At 42.4% G+C, this 24,204-nt stretch overlaps 1 protein-coding gene across 8 annotated transcripts in view; it reads left to right on the top strand.

The window, feature by feature from the left end:
* Nucleotides 1-23,984, top strand: part of ST18 (ST18 C2H2C-type zinc finger transcription factor) — a 172,366-nt gene extending 148,382 nt beyond the window's left edge. For 4 of the 8 annotated variants that reach the window (XM_068166700.1, XM_068166702.1, XM_068166704.1 and 1 more), the window contains 10 exons: nt 3,972-4,087; nt 7,044-7,106; nt 7,920-7,988; nt 13,912-13,974; nt 14,073-14,153; nt 15,731-15,952; nt 18,350-18,438; nt 20,039-20,142; nt 22,497-22,640; nt 23,371-23,984. In XM_068166700.1, the coding sequence (XP_068022801.1) occupies nt 3,972-4,087; nt 7,044-7,106; nt 7,920-7,988; nt 13,912-13,974; nt 14,073-14,153; nt 15,731-15,952; nt 18,350-18,438; nt 20,039-20,142; nt 22,497-22,640; nt 23,371-23,511 (1,092 nt within the window). In that variant the 3' untranslated portion in view covers nt 23,512-23,984. Of the gene's footprint in view, nt 1-3,971; nt 4,088-7,043; nt 7,107-7,919; nt 7,989-13,911; nt 13,975-14,072; nt 14,154-15,730; nt 15,953-18,349; nt 19,874-20,038; nt 20,143-22,496; nt 22,641-23,370 lie in introns of those variants that run through there. The other 4 variants (XM_068166701.1, XR_010990871.1, XR_010990870.1 and 1 more) reach the window with 4 other exon arrangements.
* Nucleotides 23,985-24,204: the final 220 nt, after the last annotated feature.

The raw sequence follows: 24,204 nt of genomic DNA, 5'->3' as shown, positions 1-24,204 counted from the left end.
CAGCATTTTAATAGCATTTACTGATAAATCTGTTCGAATGGGAAAGGAGAAAATTATGCACCAAAAGGCTGGACTTGAGTAGCTGTGATGGTCACCACCTAACAGACCAAAAAGTGGGAAGTGCTAAAAGTGTTTTCCCAAAGGATTATCTCTCCCTCTGAAGCTAAATCTCTGGGGAAGCACACAAGCCAAGGTTTGATGTTCTACACTCAGTCCTAAGTGCAAAGGACCAAAAAATATTTGTCCTTTAGGTCTGACCTACTCAATTCAGATAGACACAGTTTCTTTTGGGCCACACGATGTAAGATCCTAGAAAGGCAGAGCTTCGTAATTCCTTTGCCTGCATTCCCTTTGCACTGTCTTCAGCCTCTTGCAGCTCCTACCCATTTGAAGATTTCACACTGCTAGGCTACTACCAAGTGTTCCACATGGTGCTAAGCCAATGCTGAGGAAATCACCAGTTTACATGTCTGTGTCTCCCTCATTCCTGGAAAATATATTAAGGCGTGTTAACTAGGAAACAAATTGTATTCTGTTCTGATCCTCCTTAGATGATGTTTTTCTATCTCAGAAGAGGAGCTACTATGAAATCATGCCATTGTCTAAATAGGTGTGTGTGCAGCTTATAGGCTCAACAAAATTACAACTCACAGGAAGTCAGGGGAATTAATATTTAAGATTTGAAGAAGAGAATTTATTCTTTCAAAGAGAGACAATATGAATAGTGCAGTTCTAAACCCTCTATCACCAGTCATGGTGGTGGCTTTAGATGTACTCAAGTCAACCTTCATCTTGCAATCTTTGTTTTTCTCAAAGGATTTGGTGGAACACCATTTAATGAAGCTGTGATCTGTAATGCTGTAGTTTTTTGTTAAGCCTTGAGGTACATACTTCTCCCTGTGCAGCAGGTATCAGACAGTGACATGATGAATAACTCACACATACCAGTTTTTGGTGAAGCACCAGCAAATGACCAAAAGATAACTTTCATTCAAAATAAAGAGCACCAGCTCTCTATATGTAAATGCTAATAGATCCTGCAGCACAAACAGCTACAGCTGCTCTTTGTTGCAGGTGCATCCAAGGTGTACCCATGCAGTTTAAGAGCCCAGTGGAGTGCCACAGTAGCCTTTCTACCATCCTCTACATCAGGCTCCAACCAGTTGGACCTTTGAGAAGAAGTAGAAGAGGCTAATGTTACACAGCATCCAGTCAAACCATATGCTAAGTGTTTAGAAATGCAGTGTTGAGCATAAGCCCTATGAGGAGAGGCTGAGGGAGCTGGGGTTGTTTAGCCTGGAGAAGAGGAGGCTCAGGGGACACCTTATTGCTCTCTACAACTAACTGAAGAGAGGTTGTAGCCAGCAGGGGGTTGGTCTCTTCTCCCAGGCAAACAGCACCAGAACAAGAGGACACAGTCTCAAGCTGTGCCAGGGGAAGTTTAGGCTGGAGGTGAGGAGAAAGTTCTTCACAGAGAGAGAGTTAGCCATTGGAATGTGCTGCCCAGGGAGGTGGTGGAGTCACTGTCCCTGGAGGTGTTCAAGAAGGGATTGGACGTGGCACTTGGAGCCATGGTTTAGTCATGAGGTCTATGGTGACAGGTTGGACTTGATGATCTTTGAGATCTCTTCCAGCCTTGGTGATTCTGTGATTCTGTGACTCTCAGCTCAGTGATACAGATGCAGCTTATCAGAGCTAGCTGGCAGAGAGGAAAGTGATAAGCCAGTCATCTTCAACCTCCATTACATTAACTGGAAACAACCTTACCTCTGTTTTTTTGAAGTTATTTTGACCTCTGAACACTTCCAGCTGGCAACTGGGAGGATCATTTTGTTGTTTCTTTTGGGAGCTTTTGATTTCACAGTGAGTTACACTGGTGATGATACCTGTAGGAGTTGCTTTAATGCGTGTGTAAGAAAGACAGGTCAGCACTTGTGGACAGGGAGAGTCAGGAACTCGAATCCCCATACCATATGCCACTGGAACCAGGATTTAACTCAGTGCTGGAAAACTGTTTTGAGCTTCCTGAATCTTTAACAAAGCTGGCACTCATTTTTCCCCTTTTGGTTTTTAGTGGTTTAGTTTCTGTGCTTGGAGGACTTTCAACTATTTATTCTTTCTTTACTCACATTTTAACTACATCTTTGATTTTTTTCTCTATTTCTCCTCATCTGAAGTTTTCCTTTGGAAATAAAATTCTAAAAGCCTGAAATAAGTCAGGACTGGGTTTGGGTTTGTTTTGTTTTGTTGGGTTTTTTTTTTTTTGGTCTGTGTGTGTTTGGGTTTTTTTTAAATAATTATTTGATAATTACTTTGCAGAGTGCTTAGAAAAGCTGAATAGATGCATTTTTGCTTTCTGTATTTGCAGCTGATGAGATTATTCTCAAACAAACCAACCCCACAAATGTGGTTGCAAAAATCAGTAGTAATTGATACAGCACTAGCGTGGCATGGTTTCTATATGTGTGTGTAGTGTGAGTTTCAGTAGGCAGTAGGTAGCCAGTACCAGAAAGCAGAAGGAAGTCATATTGAGGATCCAGTCTCCAAACAGGCAAAGATGAGCTGCCAGAACTGAGGACCATATGGAAGCTTTATCAGAAGAAACACCCCCACAGAGCTTACAAAGCCCGTTAGGCAGAATCTCCATTTTCAGTCCAGATTCTCCTCAGCCCTCTGCTCTGTGTTAACAACTCTGCAGACATCCCTGTGCCTCTGTCCTGGCATGTTCAGCAGCTGCACAAGCCCAGAGCATCTATGGCACTAACCCCGTGAGTTTAGCAGGACCTGGGAGATTCTCCTCTCAACCACAGGCAGCAGTTCCAGCTCCTGCAGGCAGTAATCTCTGGGTGATATCTACTTGGGGATTGCAATGGAGTCTCAAAACCAACATGAAGTCCCAGAAGGGATTAACAGAGATTTGATAATTGATGCTATAGGCTTTGGAGAGTTCTTGAATGGTGCAATACCCACAAAGCATTCCCCTAGAAAGGAAATACTTACCCTTCATAAAAACAATAATAATTGAAGATATTCATTCTCAGAATAGCATCAACCAAGCAATGTTGAAGTGATCAAAGAAGATTTTCTTGAGAAAATAGAAATGTAATTGCTTTTAAGGACTCTGGATTTCCTAAATGATTCCCAAGGGAGAGAATCTTCATGATGCATCCATCAGGTAGCACTGTAGCAGTGATGATGTTAATCTACTAATAGTAGAAATCAAGAACTAGCCTTAGCAGCCTGCTACTAAGGAAACTTCCAAATGGATTTGTTCTTACGATTTTTACTTTAACAAGGCTCTGCTTTTGGGGTAAGCTAGCAAGCCATTCCATCCTGCAGACCTCTCCTTCTGCACAACAGGGGGTTGTAATCATGAGTGTAAATTTGTGATTCACACTGCAGCCACACTCGCTTCAGTTGTTTAGGTGGGTTGGATTGGTTGATGGGTTGGATACAATGATCTTGAAGGTCTCTTCCAACCTGGTCTGGTCTGGTCTATGCTATACTATGCTATGCTATGCTGTGCTATGCTATGCTATGCTATGCTATTCTATTCTATGCTATTCTATGCTATTCAAAGCTATTCAAAACTCAGTGAGGTACTTGCACTTCCCTTCATTATGGAAGTCCTGTTTGGTTCTCTATGTATTCAGCAACTGCTTTTTATTCTCTTTGTGTGTTTTTCTTTTGCCTTTAGCAGAATTCTGTACATCTACGCCACACTTTCCCCCTGCGCAGCTTTAAACCAGGATCTGCCTTTAGAAATACTTTCAGAAATACACAGCACTTTTAAAAGTCTGAGGCACTAAACTGGCCTCCTCTCTCTCCATCATTTCTTAAGATTTTTTGCTTTTTTTTTTTATTTAATATTGGCCAAGAGATTCTCTTCTTGCCACAGCAACTTATTTGTTGATTCTATGGGAATCCTCAAAGAGGGAAACCTTTAATCACATTCTCATCTAATATTTCAGAAAGATCCAGTGAGCTCTCCAGAAAATATGGAGGAAAAGAAGTACCCAGGAGATGTCTCCATACCAAGCCCGAAACCCAAGCTCCATTCAAGAGATCTCAAAAAGGAACTCATCACGTGAGTCACACAAAATGCCCCATTGCCCCCTGCCCTGCTGACAACTGACCACACCATTGTTCTGAGTACTGGTTTGGAGCAGATTTGTGGGAGCTGAGTAGGGAGACTTGCAGGATAGTTCACAGCAGCAGTTTGTTCCCTGTTGTCTATACAACTGAGTAGACTTGAGGTCTGGGACTGAAACAAGCCAGGGTAGGTCTTGGGGGTCTGGGCAGAGTAATGACTAACATTACATTGAGTACCACACTCTATTCCTCAGATAAACAGGGAACTGGGGGTTTCTCAGATAGGAAACATGCAAAGTTCATAACAAGATAAAAGACAAGATAGAAGTTGCCCCAGGATTTCCCAAGCTGTACAAAAGCTGTGTTCAAGTCCTTCATCTGCTCTTTCAAAGCAGAGTTGGTTGTTTCTGTCCTGCTGAAAATCCAGGGGATACACAAACTCACCCTCTGGGAGAACAGGCTAATACTCTCTTTTCCCAAGTGCAGACTCACTTGCTCTGCCTTAAGCTCCAACCCTTTGCTGTCAAAACCAGGATAATTCCATTAAATATTTCTATGCAGCACTGTGTGTTCCAGTTCAGAACCCCTTCAGTAAAATTGTCCCAGACAGCTCATAATACTAATAACTGTTTAAAAACTCCTCTAGGCTCTTGGGAAACCCACTTTGCATTCACATCAACACCATGTTGATATCAATAGAGTGAGTTTCTTTTCTGTAATTGTCAGCTAGGACTTAGCCTTCACTTACACCAAATTTCTTTCTGTCCCAAACCAAAGTAGGTCTCTCCAGACAAGTGTACTTTGCATGACTTAGTAGTGACAGTGTGCAGTGTATCTGTAGTGTAGCCACATCCCAGCACCTTGTGTCCCGCTCCCCAGGCTCAGCAGCACTGATTCAGATTTGTTCCTGTCTACATTTCCCTGGAGCAAGCTGCTGTGAAGAGTGATTCTTTCCTCATGCAGACTGCATGTTGTCTGCTCTCCACATTGTATCTGCAGTTGCAGTTCATGACCTAAATTCTTACAGGTCAGGTTTGATTTGCCTCTTCAAAACCAAAATGCATACAAAAATCACAGCAAGTTTGTTTGTGAAGACTAATGGCTTTTGTTTTTGGTTAATATTTATTCATTTGTGATATTGACCTGTTTTAAGATGTCTGAGGGAGCTGGGGGTGTTCAGTCTGGAGAAGGGGAGGCTGAGGGGAGGCCTCATCGCTCTCTACAACTACCTGAAGAGAGGTCGGAGCGAGGAGGGGGACCAGCCTCTTCTCCTCGGTAACCAGCAACAGGATTAGAGGAAATGGCTACAAGTTGCACCAGGGGAGGCTCAGATTGGATATTAGGAAATATTCTTCACTGAAATGGTCTGCTCAGGGTAGTGGTGAAGTCACTATCCCTGGAGGTGTTCAAGCACTGGCACTTAGGGACATGGTTTAATGTTGACTCTTCAGTGCTGGGTCAAGGATTGGACTGAGGTCTCTTCCAGCCACATCCATCCTGTGATTCTGTTTGTACAATGCTTCTCTAGTCTCCTAAAGAATAATTTCCAGATTATTTACAGGGGCAATGAGCAGCTTACAGCTGTTTTATTGTATTATTTTCACACAGAGAGTAGCAAAAGGCATCCAAAATGTAGCTGTTGAGAGAGTTAAATAAGAAGCAGTTTTAATTCATCAGAATAGCCTATAGGTAATACAGGGAACAGACTGCATTTCTGTGATCACATTGAGAACAATTCAATACAGGTGGCTCCATCATGAGGAAGTTTTTAAAATGGCATATGCACTTGCAGAAGAAAACATTCTGACACAGCTCAGCTGCAGTGAACTGGTTTAGAAATGCCACCTCCTAGCACATGCTTTCTGTTTTTCTAAGTCAGTTCTCCTGTCCAGAACTGCATTGCTCAGGTTGAACTGGGCTGTGAAAATGAGGCTGATGTCTCCCTAAGGTTTCTTTACAGATTTGAAAAGACTCTTAGCTCAGAGAAAACAGCCAGCTGAGGATCTCAGGTGCCTCATACTCATTACTACAGAGCACCAGCTGAAAGTTTTGTACAGTTTCTGCACACCCTTCTTACCCACAGGCCCAGTGAAGGAAGACACAGCCCTGTCTAAGATGATCCTGGAGGGCTGGTGTTACTGTTGCAGGATGCTGTGGAAAGGCACACTTCATTCACCTATTTCTCCCCCTCATGCACAAATTGCATTCCCTGATATTTTTTTCCCTCTTGCAGAGGACTGTATCCCAAGCTGATAAATAAGCTCAGTGCTATGACTGAGGAAGAACAGAAGCTATAATATCATCTCCAAGTTCGAACTTCCCTCCATCTCTTGGCATAAAGGCATACATTTGTTGTGCTAAGTGTACACCACCTTTGCATCGCTTCTCAGTATAGCTGAGAAACATCTTGGGAAACTTCTGTGCTGATTGCTCTGCGAGCAACTGTAACCTATATTTTTTTCCACTTATGTCAGCAAATAGAGCTTGGATGTGTTTCTAAAGAAAGTGCCTTTTTTTTTGAAGATTGCTGTTCTCTGCTCTGTATTACACAGGAGGTAAAAACCAGAATTTCATCACTAACACTTATGAATTGCTGTCAAAATTTGGTGCCACTACCAAAACTGTCTTTTCAAGAACACATGTAAGAAAAAACAATCTACACAAGGCAGGGTGCTTTCACATTGGATGAATTTAAAAAGTAAGGGCTTTTATGCTTTGCATAGAGGAAATAGAAAAAAGAAAACCCCCCTTTTACCCCCCATCTCAGCAGTAATTGAAAACTGGAGATCTCATGCAAACTTTGCTAGTTCCCCACAGCATCATGAGAGTGTTGAGATGTATATTGATGAATGTGATTGCCCTGGGATCATTACCCAACTCATTGCAGGGCAGGCTGAGCTAAGTGGTGTATTATTCATACTCTAATTTCTCGTTGCATCTTCTTTGCACAGCTGTCCAACTCCAGGATGTGATGGCAGCGGTCATGTAACAGGGAACTATGCCTCACACCGCAGGTAAGAACTAACAGGAAGCCTAAAGCAGGACATGCAGCTACTTGTACCTGTTGGCTTCTTTGAACATTTTTGTAGCAACCACAGATAAATACTCAAAAGCAGTTGGTAAAGAATAATCCCTGTGGTTGTTTTTCCTGGGTTGGTTATACTTTTGAAGGTCTCAGTAGACCAGCGGAGTGAAGCAGCACATGCTGCTGTTGTCTGTCTTAGCTGAGACCTGCAGAGAAGTCATTTAGGAAGGTTTTCATTTCCCTCAGTGTCCTAGCACTCTGTACAGACTCATGAGATACTAGATGTTGTTTCTACAGCTATCTCTATGAATGGCTTTGAAATCCAAAGTCAGCTGAGAATCTGAGGTTGCTAAATGTTTTCCTCAGAATAGCCTAAACTCAGCAGCCAGTCCCTGGGAACTGTAATGATCATTGCCTGGCTTTCCATTTGGGAGCAGAATGGAAGCAGTTTCTGCCTTCTCAAAGCCACTTGGCCAGGTGCTCTACCTGACCTTCATGGAGGCAACATAAATGAAGGACTTTGTGTACCTCTGCCTCCCCATGAAAAGCTTTACAGGGGCTTAGAAGCCTTTGGCTCTGACTCTGTATCTTCCCAGCATTTTAAAACCCACAGCCTGCTATGCCTGCACCTCCTTTGCCAAGAGCAAATATTTGAGGTTCTCTTTTCCCCCCTTGTAAGTCACAGATTGTCTGGAGGTTACTGTTTTAACACAAATGGTTGCTTGAAGATTGATGTTTTAAGAAAAGGAAAACCAAAAAAGTTCATGTTTAGTAAAATATTTCACATCTTGTTCGTTTCCAGTGTCTCTGGGTGCCCATTAGCTGACAAGACATTAAAATCCCTCATGGCTGCTAACTCTCAGGAGCTTAAGTAAGTATTGATAATAGAACAAATGTTATTGCTATTTACCTTCAATCAACATGTTCCCCACAGTAATGCAGTGGTTCACTTCAATTGCTCTGAGCTAGGGGCAAACCTTTGTCCAAAACTTGAATTGGTTTGAAGGCTTTTGAGTGAAACAGAGCTTCCTTTTCTCCATTTGGCTTTGTCATTTTTGTACCCTTGCCTTTCCATGAATTAACCAGGACCTGAGGGGTAAAAATAAAAAGAAAAGAAAAGGAAAGCAAAGAAAAGTAAAGAAAAAAGTGAGGTCTAGGAGAGAAACTGCTCTCACAGTATTTGTGAATCAGAGAGAAACAGAAGATATCTAATGTGTTAAGACTGACCTGGCAAATAACTCAGCCTGATCCAGTGAGAATAAATGAGATTTAGTTAGTTAGAAATAAATCTAGTTCAAAACAACAAGCAAGCAAACAAACAAACCCCACTCAAAACACTGAAAATTAGACCAGAACTCCTGAAAATAATTTTTTAGCATTCACTACCACATACTATGAGTTTAATGTCACTGAAGCAGACATCAAGTCATCTGATTTTTGTGCTGGCATAATTCTCACCATGAAATGTCACTTACAAAGGGGCTGTGCAAGCTCTGCTATATAGACAGATGTATAGGGACATATGAATATTTCAAAAATCTGTAGTCAAGAGAGGCACTGGCAACCAGTCATCTACTTATTGAATTGGCTTTGTCAATAAGAATGTGGGGGAAAGGAAAGGATAATTAGAGTTCTTTCATAGCTTTCCCTCGGCAACTTGTAAATTGGATCCCATAATGGATGGCTTGGAAAAACTCATGGATGTGTGTAAAAAGGGGAGAATCCTGTGAGTGTCCTTTTCTGTCCTCTGGGTTCATGCCTAGTCCAGTTAGAAGGAAATAAAGTTTGATCATGGCTCTATTATGCTGTTCTAATGGTATTAACAGTAGGAGCGATTACGTTTAGGCTTGACTCAGTGTTTAGTCACAAGTTTCACCACTGGAAGTGTTTAAGAAGAGACTAGATGAGGCACTTGGTGCCATGGTTTAGTTAATTAGATGCTTACAGAATACAGAACTAACCAGGTTGGATTGGATAGAATAGAATAGAATAGAATAGAATAGAATAGAATAGAATAGAATAGAATAGAATAGAATAGAATAGAATAGAATAGAATAGAATAGAATAGAATAGAATAGAATAGAATAGAATTTACCAGGTTGGAAAAGACCTTTGAGATCATCAAGTCCAACCTCTCACCCAACACCATCTAATCAACTAAACCACGGCACCAAGCACTCCATCCAGTCTCTTCCTAAACGCCTCCAGTGATGGTGACTCCACCACCTCCCTGGGCAGCACATTCAAATGCTGTTGGTTGATAGATTGGATCTCGAAGGTCTTTTCCAACCTGGTTAATTCTGTGTTGTGTAAGTCAGCTTTACCAGATCAAATGTTAGTGGTCTCACCCTTTAGCCTGAATTGTAAACAAAATGCTGAACTGATGGTAGCTGTGGAGTTGAACCCACTGGAGAAGCACCAAACAGGCAAGAAAAAAAAAAGGCTACTAATTGGGGCAACTGTTTGAGAGTGGCTTCCAAAGCCAGTAGACAAACTGACACATTGGCACAATGCTTCAATTTTTTTTCCACCACTGAGATTCAAAGGTAGAAAATTGAGGTTCAGTTTGTTTTGGGAAGAGCAGCACCATCAGCAAGGGGCTGCCTCGTGAAAATGCTGACAAATTTGAAGTCATGTGCTGAGTCATATATATTTGTCCCTGCTTTTATTGGCTTCCTGCCATACATAGACACTCACACAAATATTTTGAATAGTTGCTCCTCATGCAGCACCCCTCCCCTCCCCATATTCATGTGTGAATAAGGAAATTTGCATACCAATATGGTTATTTTTCCACTAAAGCTTCTAGAGTTTTGGTCATGCCATAAGGAAAGAGGAGCAACAGCATATGACTTAAATGACAAACTGCACACTGTACGCCATGTATAATAAGTGAGTTGTGAAAGACAAAGTCAAAGTTCATGAACGTTTCACAGACAGAAATATGTTGCCTCACGCACTCCGCATTTAATTTCAATTAACTCGAAAAAAGAGCAAAAATCAAAATCTGTTCACAGACAATTTGCAAAAGGGAAAAGGGGCTAAATAAAATTATTTCCCACACATGCAACCACCTTATTTTAGCTTCCTGCAAGCATTGTTCAGGTGATTTTTTTTTCCAAACCGAGCCCTGCTTTCGGTCAGCGTTAGCGCGACGAAATCTTGTGCCAAAACCTGCCGTGGTGCTTGCGCAGGTACGGCGGTGTGATATCAACAGCTAATTTCACTATTGCTGTATGAGCAGAGGGCACAAATGCTCCTTGAATCAGGCCATGAAAGTGCCCTCATGTACTTAGGCATGGATATGAGAAAGCTGTGTATTTTTTTTTCCAAATGTTATTCGTGCTTCATTTGCCAGAATCAAGATATGATTTTGGCTTCAATTATGAAAGTCTAAGCCAGGAAAGATACAAGGCTTCCATGTGATCTGCAGCTTGGAAATAAGGAAGATCTGTTCAGAAAGTGAGCCTTGAGTCTGAGTCAAGAAATTTTTCCCTCTGCAAATTCTTGCTGCACAGAGCAATGTAAGGTGGTCAAATTAAAACATGCTAAATGTGATGATGACTCAGATTTTAAAGCTGCAGGGGATAATTGTGGCTGGTTATTCTGTTTCACTAAAGAAGGGGGTTGTAGACAGGCAGAGGTTGGTCTCTTCTCCCAGGCAACCAGTACCAGAACAAGAGGACACAGTCTCAGGCTGCACCAGGGGAGGTTTAGGCTGGAGGTAAGAGGAAGTTTCACACAGAGAGAGTGATTGCCCATTGGAATGGGCTGCCCGAGGAGGTGGTGGAGTCACCATCACTGGAGGTGTTCAGGAGGAGACTTGATAGGGTGCTCGGTGCCATGGTTTAGTTGGTTGGATGGTGTTGGATGATAGGTTGGACACAATGATCTTGAAGGTCTCTTCCAACCTGGTCTGGTCTATTCTATTCTATATCAGGTTGTTTGTCGGACCTTAGAGAACTTTAAAAGTGTACTTGAGAAAGAGTTCAGAGACTTCCAGGACTAGGTAGTCAGCTCTATCCTTAGACAGCTTCTTGAAGTGCATAAATGTCGATTTTTAGGAGGAATTCTTTTGGTTCCTCTAGTTAGGTTTCACACAACACAGTGATACTGATCCATATTCCACAGAGAGCAGGACGTATTTCAGTCGGTGCTTTTCTCAGCTGATCTCTCTGGGTTTGCCTTAACTACAGTTCATATCCAATCATCCCTGTGAGCTTCCTGGGGAATAAGAGTACCAGAAATGCTTCTGGATCTGCAGCTCAGTGTATCAATTTTAGATGTAGGTGTCATTCATCAACCTGAAGACAAAGCAGGGCTGTTGGAGAAGGGCGCAAAATAGGTGTTCAATGCACAGTTGCAGGAATTTCCATGTGAAATCACTGACAGATTTTTTTCTTGGAAAACCAAACCAAAAAATACCACAAATAAAAAAACAAATCCCAAAGAACCAACAAACCCAACCTTGCTGAATTGTAAAATTCAGAATCTGTAAGTTACACTCACATGAGAGCTGACATCTTTCAGGCTGAGCTCCCAAGGCCCTGGGCCTCCAAAGCAAATCTGATTTTCTTGGATCTACACTGGAATCCAAAACAGAGGATGACTCCCTGAGCATCATTTCAAACTCATCTGCCAGTTAAAAGCTGATGAAGGTCCACAGCATTGCTGACTGTAGGGCAGTACATTGCTGGTGTACTTTGTATTGTGGAAGTTCATAATCTATACAAAGATATAATCGATATTGGGAAAACCCAACCCAGGGGTCAAGCTTCAAAGTCTTGCTAGTGAAGCTTCTTGCCAATTTGTCAGTAGTCCACCTGAAATATTATCTTATCATTTCATCAGTATGGATAATATCTCTGCCTCAAATCTGCTTCAAATACACTTCAGACTCTAATCTGATTGTGAAATCTAACTGCTGATGGAAGTAGTAAATGTGGATGGGGAGATTCTGATTCAGTTCAGTGTCTTTTCTAAGTCCTTAACTCTCAGGCTCACGATCTGAATGTCTTCCACAGAGAGCTTTGCTGAATTAAAATCCAGTCTATGCAGATAGCCTTTCTATCTATGATCATCTGATAAAACAAGGAGCCCAAATTAATATCCATAGTGTGTGGCAGGTGTTCTGGATTTACGTGGGAGCATTCACACTCTCCAGACATCTGCTCCTTGCCCCACACTCAGACAGGTCAACCTTTAGTGCTCTACATAGTCAAGCATATCTGGCACTCTGCAACCCACACCTCTACCTTTGCTGTCAGTGTGAGGCATGTCATTCTGCCAAAATATTTTGCTCAGAAATTGTCACCATGAAGTGTTTTGACGTGGTCTTTTAAAAAGAAAAGCATGTCCCCTTTCCTTCAGCTGAAATGAGTTGCTGAATTCTACTTCAATCGGGGAATCATTTTGCTTGTGTCCAAAAGAAATCAGATTCCTGACAAATTAGTTGTTCACAGAAATAGAATTGTAAATATTCAGTGAAGAGATACACCTGCATACTCAGATGTGATATTACAATTCTATTTGTAGATGTTTTCCATGGCAGCCCACTAGATGAAACCACTCATCTCCTCACCTCAGAAAGATTCAGTAACAACAGAGACCCTTAAGAGAGTATTGAACAATGCAAGTTTCCTTCACGGTTCAGTACAAGATTACTTGGCACAGCTCTGTCTGTAATTCTGATTCTCTGTAAAAATCATAGTGTTCAAAAGGCCCCTAGGGATGCTTAGCAAAGAACTTTGTGCCGTGTAATACAGAAACCTAGCAATGGTTGGCACAGCTTCTAAAGGTAAATATTTGTGTTTGTGCTGCTTTGTGTGCTAAGGTGTGCTTCTCTTCCCTTAAAACAACCCAAAAACTCCCACAAGGAACACAGTAACCTTAAATGGAATGTAAATCTGGACTTCTTATATGGAAACTTCGTCCAGTAAGGTCCTGCTCCAAACCCCACTGAAGCCAGTGGAAAGAGCTACTAACTCCAGTAGGCTCTTGGAGCACATTCTTCATGTATGACCAGCAAATAAGAAGCCCTCCCAGTCCACTGGCAAACACACAGCAACAGGCAGGTTTGTTTCTTTTCATTCTATGGATGTTTCAGTATTAAACATTCATACTTGAAAAGGCTTGTTTGCTGCACACACAGAGAAACCCCTTAACTGTGAGGCATAAGCATAATCTGATTGCCAAACTGAATACCCAATTGAAGCTGCTGCTGGAAAGATCTGCTCCTGTTGTGTGCTTACGGTGCTAGAATATACAAATTACTCAATTCAAATTCCGGCTTTCATCTACTGATGCCCAAAAGTAAAACTGCTTCTCTGCTTCTGCTTCCCCTTCTGTAAACACTGGCAAAGTGCTTATTTCTATCTGTACCTGAAAGCATCAGAAGAATAGCAAACAAACACCTAACAGTAAATTTACAAATAGATCTATATCAAACTCTCTTTTTCTTTATTTATTTATTTCCCTTTGTATGGTTTGGTTTTGTACAAGGAAAACTGTTTGGCAAAAGCAGTGTTAGAAACTAATTTAATCTGCACATCACATCCAATCTAGTTCCCATACCTTACTAAACTTCTGGTGCTAAAATCCCAAAAGCATGTGAAAGGAGTCTGTTCTTTACACAAACAAAATGAGGAAAGACAAATCAACCAAAACCTGGTTTTAGTTATTCAACCAAAGCTTTGCTGCTCTTTCTTCCACCCTAGACAAGCTGCAGGAGGTGCACAGTGTTTCCTGTGTAGCCCTGAAGCTGTGTTTGGTAAGCTGCCTGTGTTATTCTGCAGGTGCCCGACACCTGGCTGTGACGGCTCTGGCCACGTCACGGGGAACTATGCCTCCCACAGAAGGTAAAATCTGTCCCACCGCACGGGGCTGCAGCGCTCAGGGCTCTCGGCAAGCAGCAGCAGCAGAAAGAGGTGGCTTTTATTCTGTGTGCTTCTTTCAGCTTGTCTGGTTGTCCTCGTGCCAGGAAAGGAGGTATCAAAGTGACTCCTACCAAGGAAGAAAAAGAAGACCCTGAACTTAAGTGAGTACTAAGCCAGCAGAGGGGCAATATAAGTCTAGCAGACCTCAGGACTTGAGGCATCATAGAAGGCAGAATCATAGAACTGTTTCAGTCTGAAAAGATTTCTAAGATCATTGACCCCCTCAGGTGGCTCAGTTGGTAGCACATTAGACCCTTAATGGGAAGGTCTTGAGTTCAAGCCTGCTAGTGGGCAGTAATGTCCTCTCTACTCTAGTAATGAGGTCTGTGGTGACAGGTTGGACTTGGTGATCTTTGAGGTCCCTTCCAACCTTAGGAATACGGACTCATAGTGTCCATACAGCTGGACTCAAATACCACCATGGACATTAAACCATGTTGTGAAGTGCCATACCCACACATTTATTGACCATTTCCAGAGATGGTGACTCCACCACCTCCCTGGGCAGCCTATTCCAATGCCTGACCACTCTTTCTGTAAATATTTTTTTCCCTAATATCCAACCTAAAGCTCCCCTGTCACAACATGAGGCTATTTCTTCTTGTCCTCTCACTTGATACTAGAAGACCAACAGCCGTCACTTTCAGTGAGCTGTAGAGGGCAATGAGGTCTTGCCTCAACTTCCTCTTCTCCAGACTCAACAATCCCAGTTCCCTTAACTGCTCCTCACCAGACCCCTTCCCCAGCCCCTTCACCATCTTTATTGCCCTTCTCTGGACATGCTCAAGATGTTCTGGTTAGTCTGAGCCATGTGAGAATAGTCTGGAGCTGGAGCTAAAGGAAGTGTTTCTACTTCTAGTGAAGCTGGTGGAATCCATCAGCTTGGAGCTTGCACAGCGCGGGAGGATTGCAGTAGCTGCTTGCAGTGGTCCAGTTATTTTAAACAGTGCTATCAAAGTGCCCCAGGGTTGGAAAATTTGGCAAAGTGAAGGAAAACAAATTATTTCTGCCTGTAGTGAAATCTTATCTTCAGCTAATTAAATCAGAGTGGCACCTTCAAAATATGTCCCAGAGAACTTAAATATGTGTATATCTCATGTCTTGCCTCTATAAATAAATCAGAATTTCTCTTAAAGTGATAACTGGAAACTCAGTAGAGATTCACACAACGTTGTTCTTAATACTTGCTAATAATCTATGAGAGGCTGCACAACACTGAGTAGCACAAAATATCCCAGACCTTCCTTTGCAAGGCTTTCCATGAGATGATACAAGTTTTGGAGGCAGGGGAACCCATCCCCTGCTTCATGCCAAAAGCCAAGATAGAGAGCAGCAAATGTTGACTTTCCATATGCTTGCAGAAGCGTGATTTACTGCCTGTGCTTGAATTCCTGTTTTCTTTTCTGGTAAAATGCTATCTAAATAATGTTTGGTGGGGTTTATTTTTAATGCTGTATGACTGCATTTTAAATTGTCTAAATTCAAAGTCAGCTGAACCTCCTTGACTCAGCTTGACATCAATTGGATGCTCAGGTATAGCATGCCTCCAGGGACTGAGTCTTAATCCATTAACCCAAAGTGGCACAGGCAGCTGGAATTTTTTTCTCAGAGTTTCTTGGGACTTTCTTTGCCTGCTCTCTCCAGTGAAAATGGGGGTTCTTTTGCTGTGTTTCTGTAGATGTCCAGTGATAGGCTGTGATGGCCAAGGTCACATATCAGGTAAATACACTTCTCATCGCACTGCTTCTGGTTGTCCTTTGGCTGCCAAGAGACAGAAGGAGAGTCCTGTCAATGGGTCTTCACTATCCTGGAAACTGAACAAACAGGAGCTGCCACACTGTCCTTTGCCAGGCTGCAACGGGCTGGGTCATGTTAATAATGTTTTTGTCACCCACAGAAGGTATAACTTTGTGTTTTCTCTTTTCATTTCTCCTTAACATTCCACTGTTGAATTGGCCACTGGCCCGGTCACAGTCTGAATAAATTGTGCTGAAGTCTCTAAAGTAACAACATAGTTTACATTGCAGCTGAAGTACCGTGGATCAGAATAACTTGCAGAGAGTTGGGATCAACTTTTACCTTTTTTTATGATGTTCCCATTGCAGTGTGACTTCCCAAGGTCTTTTCTTCAGATTAGCACAGTTTCTATGTGGTTTAAAATTGAATAGAGTGATTTCCTAGGCAAATATGCAGTTATATCTGTACATCTCTTAGGGAAAGTACAAATAGCATTGAAATGTCACCAGAAAAAAAAGATTTAGCAAAGCAATGTCTGCATTCATTTCATTTTTTGTCTGCTAGTGGAAAAGCTGGTTTCATACACTTTGTATTTAAATAGCTAGAACCACACATGAAGAACTCATGTGGATTACACAAGTCTGAAGCTATACAAATATTACTGTCCTTAGGGAAAAAATCCCTGTCCTTACAAAGCAGGAATCACACAACTAATTAGTGACAATGAACACTACAGTTCTGTGAAAGCACTAGAATAACCTGGCCATGTACAACCAACATTGCCCAAAGAATCTGGCTATAAAATCTGACTTAATAGCTGGCAAAGTCTGATCTTCTGTCTGTAACATGAGTTAAGTGTGGGTTCCTTGCCTTGTTTGCTTTCTTTCTAACACTCTGACCCTACTTCCTCAATACAAAAATGTCCAAGGTGAGTTGAACAAATTCAGTCACACTCCAATGTTATCCTTTCTGATCTACATCCCCTGTTGTATTCTTTATGACACTGCAGTAAATTGGGGCTAATCAACTCATGCTGAGCAATGTTCCAACCTGGTCTGGTCTATTCTATTCTATTCTATTCTATTCTATTCTATTCTATTCTATTCTATTCTATTCTATTCTATTCTATTCTATTCTACTCTACTCTACTCTACTCTACTCTACTCTACTCTATTCTATTCTATTCTATTCTATTCTATTCTATTCTATTCTATTCTATTCTATTCTGTTCTGTTCTGTTCTGTTCTGTTCCAGTCTACTCTATTCTGTTCTATCCTATCCTATCCTATCCTATCCTATCCTATCCTATCCTATCCTATCCTATCCTATCCTATCCTATCCTATCCTATCCTATCCTATCCTATCCTATCCTACCCTATCCTATCCTATCCTATCCTAAAACATGATAACTTCTAGGATATAACATAAATGGTTTTTAGCTGGTTCCAACTCATACTACAGATGATGTCTGTCCTGCACTCAAGGTCATGTTAGTTAAAATGAAGTAGCAAATGCATTTTTGTGATATGACACCCTTCCCCAGCACACCTGAAATCGTACAAGTTTAACCCATGGTTTAGAGCCATTCTTCCAGTTGTCTGCTCTGGACAGAGATAGAGCAGCATTTTAGGACTGGAAAAGTAGCAAACTAGCATATTTCCCTTTAAAACTTTGAACTAATCCATTGTGAACCCATCCCCAAACCACTTTCCTATGGAAGAAAATGTTCCTTCACTCCTTACTCAGCTACATGGAGACACAAAATCCTTCTACCAGTTTTTCAGCATATGGAGAGCTCTTCTTTATTATTTGTAAAGATAGTATTAAGACAGCACAATTCATCTCAGCCCTTTAGTGGGCTATAAAAATTGCTTCAGATAATTACCAGCTGATGAAATTGTAAGCTTTGAAACAGCAAAATGTAATTTAATGTGAGGGGTGGTTAAAAGCAAACTGACTATATAATAGACCCATTCCAAAAGGCTATTACAGTCTATAGGCAATACCCAGACTTATTGTATCGATCATTATTATGTATCAACAAACCGATGCAATAGTTGGGCACCTTGGAAATCATTGCATCACCTGATTTAGTAATTTTTGGTTAGGATAGTAGACTTGCCATTTTAAAAGATCTGCTTTTCTCCCCTGGAGAACAAGCCCTCGATTAAAACCATTCAGGGGTTTTTCCTTCGGAAGTGTTGGAACTTCCAGACCTCTGTAAAATGCATCTTCACCTAACTCAGTGCTAGCTGCCACTAGTGCTTTGATTGTTTCTAAAATATGCTTAAGAGATGTTTACTTCTAGGTTGAGGTTTCTGGGCCAATTTCCAAGCTGGAATATACAGTTAAATGGCTCTTTATGAGTTATGTCGTTGCCCAAAGCTACGCTATAATGGAGATACTGATGTGACCTTAGGTACAAGAGGTCTGTCCGAGTGCATGATAATATTGCCTGAAAGGATTGTTGCCATTTTCAAGTGGGTACTAATGTTGTGTGGTGTTTTTTTTTGTTGTGTTTTTTGTTGTGGTTTTTTTTTTTTTCCCTTATCCTTTTCAGCCTGTCTGGATGTCCTCTGAATGCACAAGCCATAAAAAAGGGCAAAATTTCGGAAGAATTAATGACTATCAAGCTTAAAGCAAGTGGTGGTAAGGAGATTTGTAAAAGATGATGACATTTATTTAGATGGAAGGGCCCTGACTCCCATTTATACTTGTGCCCCCTCATGCCATTCTGGCATTAATTTCTCGCTCCTTTCAGTTGTCTCCAGCAATAACAAATCTTGAATAACACAATTCTTTGCATGAGAGATTATAAAAATCTTCTAATTTGCATTGTGATAACGCTGAAGGTATGCTCTCATCTCATTTCCTCTCATCTCATCTCATAGCATTAATTGTTTTTTTCATTTGGGTATGCTTTTACTATTGTTATTACTAATAAACTCTTAGTTATAGATCAGGAGGACTTTTTTTTTCTTCCCTTTTAAATATGTTTCTAATATTGTTGTTACTGATAAACTATTAGTTACAGATCAGGAGGACGTAGCTATCTGATCACTGTGGTAAGGAGGGGTGAATGCTGTGTGCAGGAATTGGTTCCTTTCCTTAACTTGAACACCACATGGGTTCTCTTCTGTGCAGTACTTGGACAGTTTTGCTAACCCAGGTAGTAAGTGGAAAGGAGCAATTACCAAATAGGCACAGGGGGAAATATGTAGGAACCTCCTTTCTTATACAAGTTGCTTTATTATACAGCTGGGCACTGAGCCAGGATTCAGGGAACTTAGTCTTTAAAACTCCAGCTGCTGAGGAAAATAGCCGTGTTGTGTTGGGCAGATGAGTTTGGTTCACTGAGGTAGGGATTGCTGTGTACAGGTTTCCCAAGCTGGTTCCCCAGTAGACTCTGCTCAGGTCTTTAGATTGTAAAGCAGTTGCAACAACCATGGCACAAATCTCAAGGCAGAGCTGGTCTCAGAGTGATCCTGAGCAGAAAGAGGAACGTGTATTGCCAGCAGCTTTAGCTGCTCACTGTTTTTCAGGACAAGGTTTTCATTAAAGACTTGGATGTGTTTTACTTTGCTAACATGTGAGGATGTAAAAGCCTTCCTTTAATTTTTTTCCTCCACCTTTCCTCTCCCCCCTTTTTTTTTCCTGTAATGCTTGCTAGCTTCCTAACCCTTTCCCTTTTGCTGCTATTTACATTTCACTGCACTTCCTGAAGTTATTCTGCACAGAGATTTGCCCCCACAGAATTTCTTGCAAGATCAGAAGCAAGTACAGATGAGCTTACTGTCAGCAGTTATGTTAGCGGAGAAGTTTTCCTGGGGTGTTCCCTGTTGAAGAAGGACTGCTGATACCTTTCTCTTGAAATTAAACCCCCACATTGTAAATGTCCCCTCATGTTTTATAACAAACTTTCCTCTTTCTGGGCAATTTTTCCTTTCTGTACCCTCCAGCTTGTAGTTGTACATTGCACTGGAGAAAAAGAATTGTGAGACACAAAGACTCAGAGAGTCCCTTCTATGTTTCAGCTCATGTGGATGATTTACAGCTAGGAAACAATTTTGACAGTAAAAGCAAAGTAAGAGGCAATTTAAGGAACAAAATCTTGTTCCTTAAAGATTGTAATCTCCAATCTTGTTCCTATCTTCCTCTTGTTCAGTAACAGATGACACAGCTCATTAATCATGCACCCACTTGCACATGGACACTTTAAATCTGATATTGATATTCCAACTGTTTGCAGGCATTGAGAGTGATGAAGAAATCAGACACTTGGATGAGGAAATAAAAGAACTAAATGAATCCAATCTTAAAATTGAAGCTGACATGATGAAACTTCAAACCCAGGTAGGACACTGATATGAAAGTTTTGCCTTTTATTGTGCTGTGTTTAAGCACAATGAATAATTGAAATGCTATGCAAATGCTATGCTTAAACACAGATATCCCTCTGTGCACTTGGTTTTGCTCTCACTCTGTGGCACTTCCAAGTACCAAAACCCTACACATTGCTTTTTTTCCCCCAAAGTTCTTTGTTTTGTTTTGTTTTCTGCAAAGAAGCAGCAGATTCCTGGGGGTTGTCCTCAAAGACCTGGCGAATGACAAAATCAGGGCAGTTAGGAGGTAATCCTGGCAAGCAGAAAAATCATGTTTGCCAAACAGAACATTAATTTTCCATTGTTGATCAAACCTTTGTTGACCAAACTGTGCAGAATCACATGACTGTGGGGTTTAGGGAGGATACTGCATCTTACCAGCACACTCCAACTCTTAATGCTAGTGGACTTTCTTCTTATGTGTACCCAAGAGTCTCCATCACTGGAAGTGTTTAAAATAAGACTGGTTGAGGCACTTAGTGCCATGGTTTAGTTGGTCAGGTAGTGTTGGTTGATAGTTTGGACTTGATGATCTTGAAGGTCTTTTCCAAGCTGGTTAATCCTGTATTCTGTAAGAAAAGATGCCTAGTTCATTTCATCCACTGTCATTGATTCAAATAGTTTGAATTTTGCCTTCAGGCAACACCTGGTAAAGAATTGATGCCTTTAGCTAATTTGTGTAGCAGATGAGTTTGACAGGAGCTATGGAAAAGAGTCATTTTCTATCATTGTTTTGGATGCTGGAGAGATTAAATTGGCTTTACTACGCTGACAGTGGTTCTACAGAGTGAGCTGAATACATTCATCCCTACAGAGACTCCTCTGTGCACCTGGGAGCTCATCTGGGCAGTCTGGGTCTTAGCAAGGACAGAAGCTTGCTCAGTATTTTAGGAATCTAGGAACTTAATGTGAGTCAAAACTGTTCTAATCCAAGCTGAGTATAGCCATACCCCTCCATATTCATTCCACACTGGAGTTTGTATTGTGGATTCATTACTGGGTTTGCAAAAACCACTGCATTTACGGTGTAAATAAGGGCAAGGTTTATGCTGCCTACTCTGGATCTAAATAATCTGGCTTCACACTGCAGACGAGGTGGGGATATCCCCCCTAAATTGCACTGCAGTGGGGAGAGGGTGGTGATGTTCAGTGTCATGACACATATTTCAGTTCTCTCTGGAGATCAGTGTGCTGTTTGCAGAGACATTTCCCAATTTAGGCAGTCACATTTCTTCTCCTCAGACTGCTCCCTGGTGAAGGCAGTCTGACCAGCAAAGCCCGAGCTGAACTACAGCTGAAGCAATGTGTCCCCTGCATGGCTTACCCCATTTCCTCTTCATGTAGCCTGGATGGGTGTCAGGCTGCTTCCACAGGGGAGGCACTAGTGGGATCACAGGCAGGCAAAACAGATCCCTCCCTTTGGGGACAGCTGACGTGTGACAGTGTGTGGGGAAGGAAAGTAAAGTGGCCACAGCCAGAGACATCTAAGTAGTGCTCAATTGCAGGAACAGGAGTGGCAGCCCTTGGTTCTGCCCTGTCCTGCCGCGGGGCGAGGAGCTGAGTAGCAGCCAATGAGGCCCTGCCATCACTGCCTTTAGTTTTTTAGCACTGCTTTTGACACATAAGCCTTTGGGGCTGCCTATACTCCCTGGGCTCTCACTCAAGATATATTTTCTACCTTGGTTGCTCTTCCCTGCTCTTTCCTAAATCCCAATTTGCATTCTCTTGGTCGGAGATCATCTTCGCAAGGGTGGTTGTATGCTCAACCTCTTGATTTCCTTTCCACTCCGTTTTTCTCTCATTGTTGCCATCCCTGTCACTAATCACAGCCAGCCCACAGCCCTGCCCTCTGCCCAGGAGTGGGGCAGGAAAGTAGCACAACAGCTAACAGCTAGGACCTCGCTATTGTGGTGGATCAGCAGGGATGCCCTAAGAGCAGGACAGCAATGTAAACATCAGCTTCCTTTCTCCTTCCCTCTGCCAGCCCTGAGGCTACACTCTCATCCAAGCTCCACAGTGACCTGCCCCCCAACACACCCAAACTGATTTCCCTCCTGCTGCCACAGGGCACCCTCCAGTGCCTCACTACTACAAGGTTTCTCTGTAAACCAGCAGCAAAATCCATCAGTTCAGAGCAAATACAACTGCTTCCTTGCTGTGCATATTCTGTGGTGAAGTTATGTCTGTCCTAAAGGAACTTATACTTGGGCCTCAGGTCCGTGACAGCCCTTCTCTCTGTCACACAACTGCCCTTTTGGGTTCAAACCACAGTTACAACACTGCCAAAGGACTGTTTGTGTGTTTGTGTCTGCCTATGTCTTCTAGATCACATCTATGGAGAGCAATTTGAAAACAATAGAAGAAGAGAACAAACTCATAGAGCAGAACAACGAGAGCCTGCTGAAGGAGTTAGCTGGCTTAAGCCAAGCCCTCATCTCCAGCCTCGCTGACATTCAGCTTCCACAGATGGTAAGACCACAGCCAGCAGCTTCACACCTTCATTGAGACTGTTTTGCTAGCACTTGAAGCAGATGAGCAAGCTCAGAGAGCAGCAGGAGCACTGGAGCTGCATTAGCAGAGAGCTCTTTTAGCCTAATTTCCTCTGCAGAGATGCTGGATCTGTGTGATAGCAGGCACAGGTCTGAGCCAGCCACGGTGTCCCTGGGCTGTGCAGTGAGGACTTTTCCCCAGCTCCCCATGCTCCACCCTGCACAAAGAGAATCTGTAGTCACTCTGCTCCTAGAACAAAACTTTGACCTGATTCATACAGGTGATTTTTGTGGAGCTTTTGAGAAGGTCCATGTCCTCGATGTCTCACTTGCAAATCCATGTCAAACCCAGAGTTGTAGTCCCCTTTCCCCACTTCAGGAGAGCTGCTGGGAAATTAGGAGATGACAGTCAGAGGGATGTCAGCCGCAACCCCAGAGCCAAACAGGCCACAATCAAAAAGCAAGTTATACTGGTGATAGAATCTCCAATCCCTTTCCTTGCTTGGAGAGTGTGTGGTTTCCCCCAGCACATGCAAGCCCCTTCCTTTCTCCAACCCCTCCATTCATTTGGATGGCTGCCCTGCTTACGGCTTCTCCCCGGCTGCCATATCGCTGCCTTTTCCATGCTTTGGGGTTACGTGTTTGGGGTTGGGGTTTTTTTGCCCTTAATTTTCTCTCCTACAATTATAATCTGTTTTGTCTTCATTTAGGGGCCAATCAGCGAGCAGAATTTCGAAGCATATGTAAATACACTCACAGACATGTACAGCAATCTGGAACGGGACTATTCCCCCGAATGCAAAGCTCTGCTGGAAAGTATCAAACAGGCAGTGAAGGGCATCCATGTGTAGGATGTGAAAGCTGCTGGGCAACAGAAATTACTTAACAGCAGTAAACTCCAGATGGATCTGTTAGGAGTTCATGTACTGCTAAGGGGTGTAGGTTGCCATGCTGCATTTACAATTGCAACATTGCACTAATGTTTTCTTTTTTTTCCCCAGCTGACGTAAAAATAGAGAATAAAACCACAACAGACTATTTGTATTAACAGCAATGCACTCTGTTAGTATATTGTATTTATTTCAGTACAATTCCTTTTTTCCCTTTTTTTTCCCCTTCCCCCCCTTTTCACCCTTTTTTTCCCATTTCACCCCTTTTTTCCCCTTTCCCCCCCTTTTTTCCCCTTTTTTCCCCTTCCCCCCCTTTTTCCCTTCCCCCCTTTTTCCCCCTTCCCCTCTTTTACCCCTTTCCCCCCCCTTTTCCCCCTTTTCCTCCCTTTTTTCCTTTCCCCCCTTTTTCCCCCTTTTTGCCCCTTTTCCCCCCTTTCCCCCCTTTCCCCCTTTCCCCCCTTTCCCCCTCTCCCCCATTTTCCCCCTTTCCCCCTCTTTCCCCCTCTTTCCCCCTCTTTCCCCCTCTTTCCCCCTCTTCCCCCTCTTCCCCCTTTTTCCCCCCTTTCCCCCTTTTTCCCCCCCTTTTTCTCCCTTTTCCCCCTTCTTTTTCCCCTTCCCCCCTCTTTCCCCCCTCTCTTCCCCCTCCTTTCCCCC

Source organism: Melanerpes formicivorus, unplaced genomic scaffold (genome assembly GCF_026170545.1).
Source record: "Melanerpes formicivorus ecotype bairdi unplaced genomic scaffold, bMelFor1.0.p_v2 SCAF_105, whole genome shotgun sequence".
Taxonomy (NCBI): domain Eukaryota; kingdom Metazoa; phylum Chordata; class Aves; order Piciformes; family Picidae; genus Melanerpes; species Melanerpes formicivorus.
This window is presented reverse-complemented; position numbering and strand designations above follow the sequence as displayed.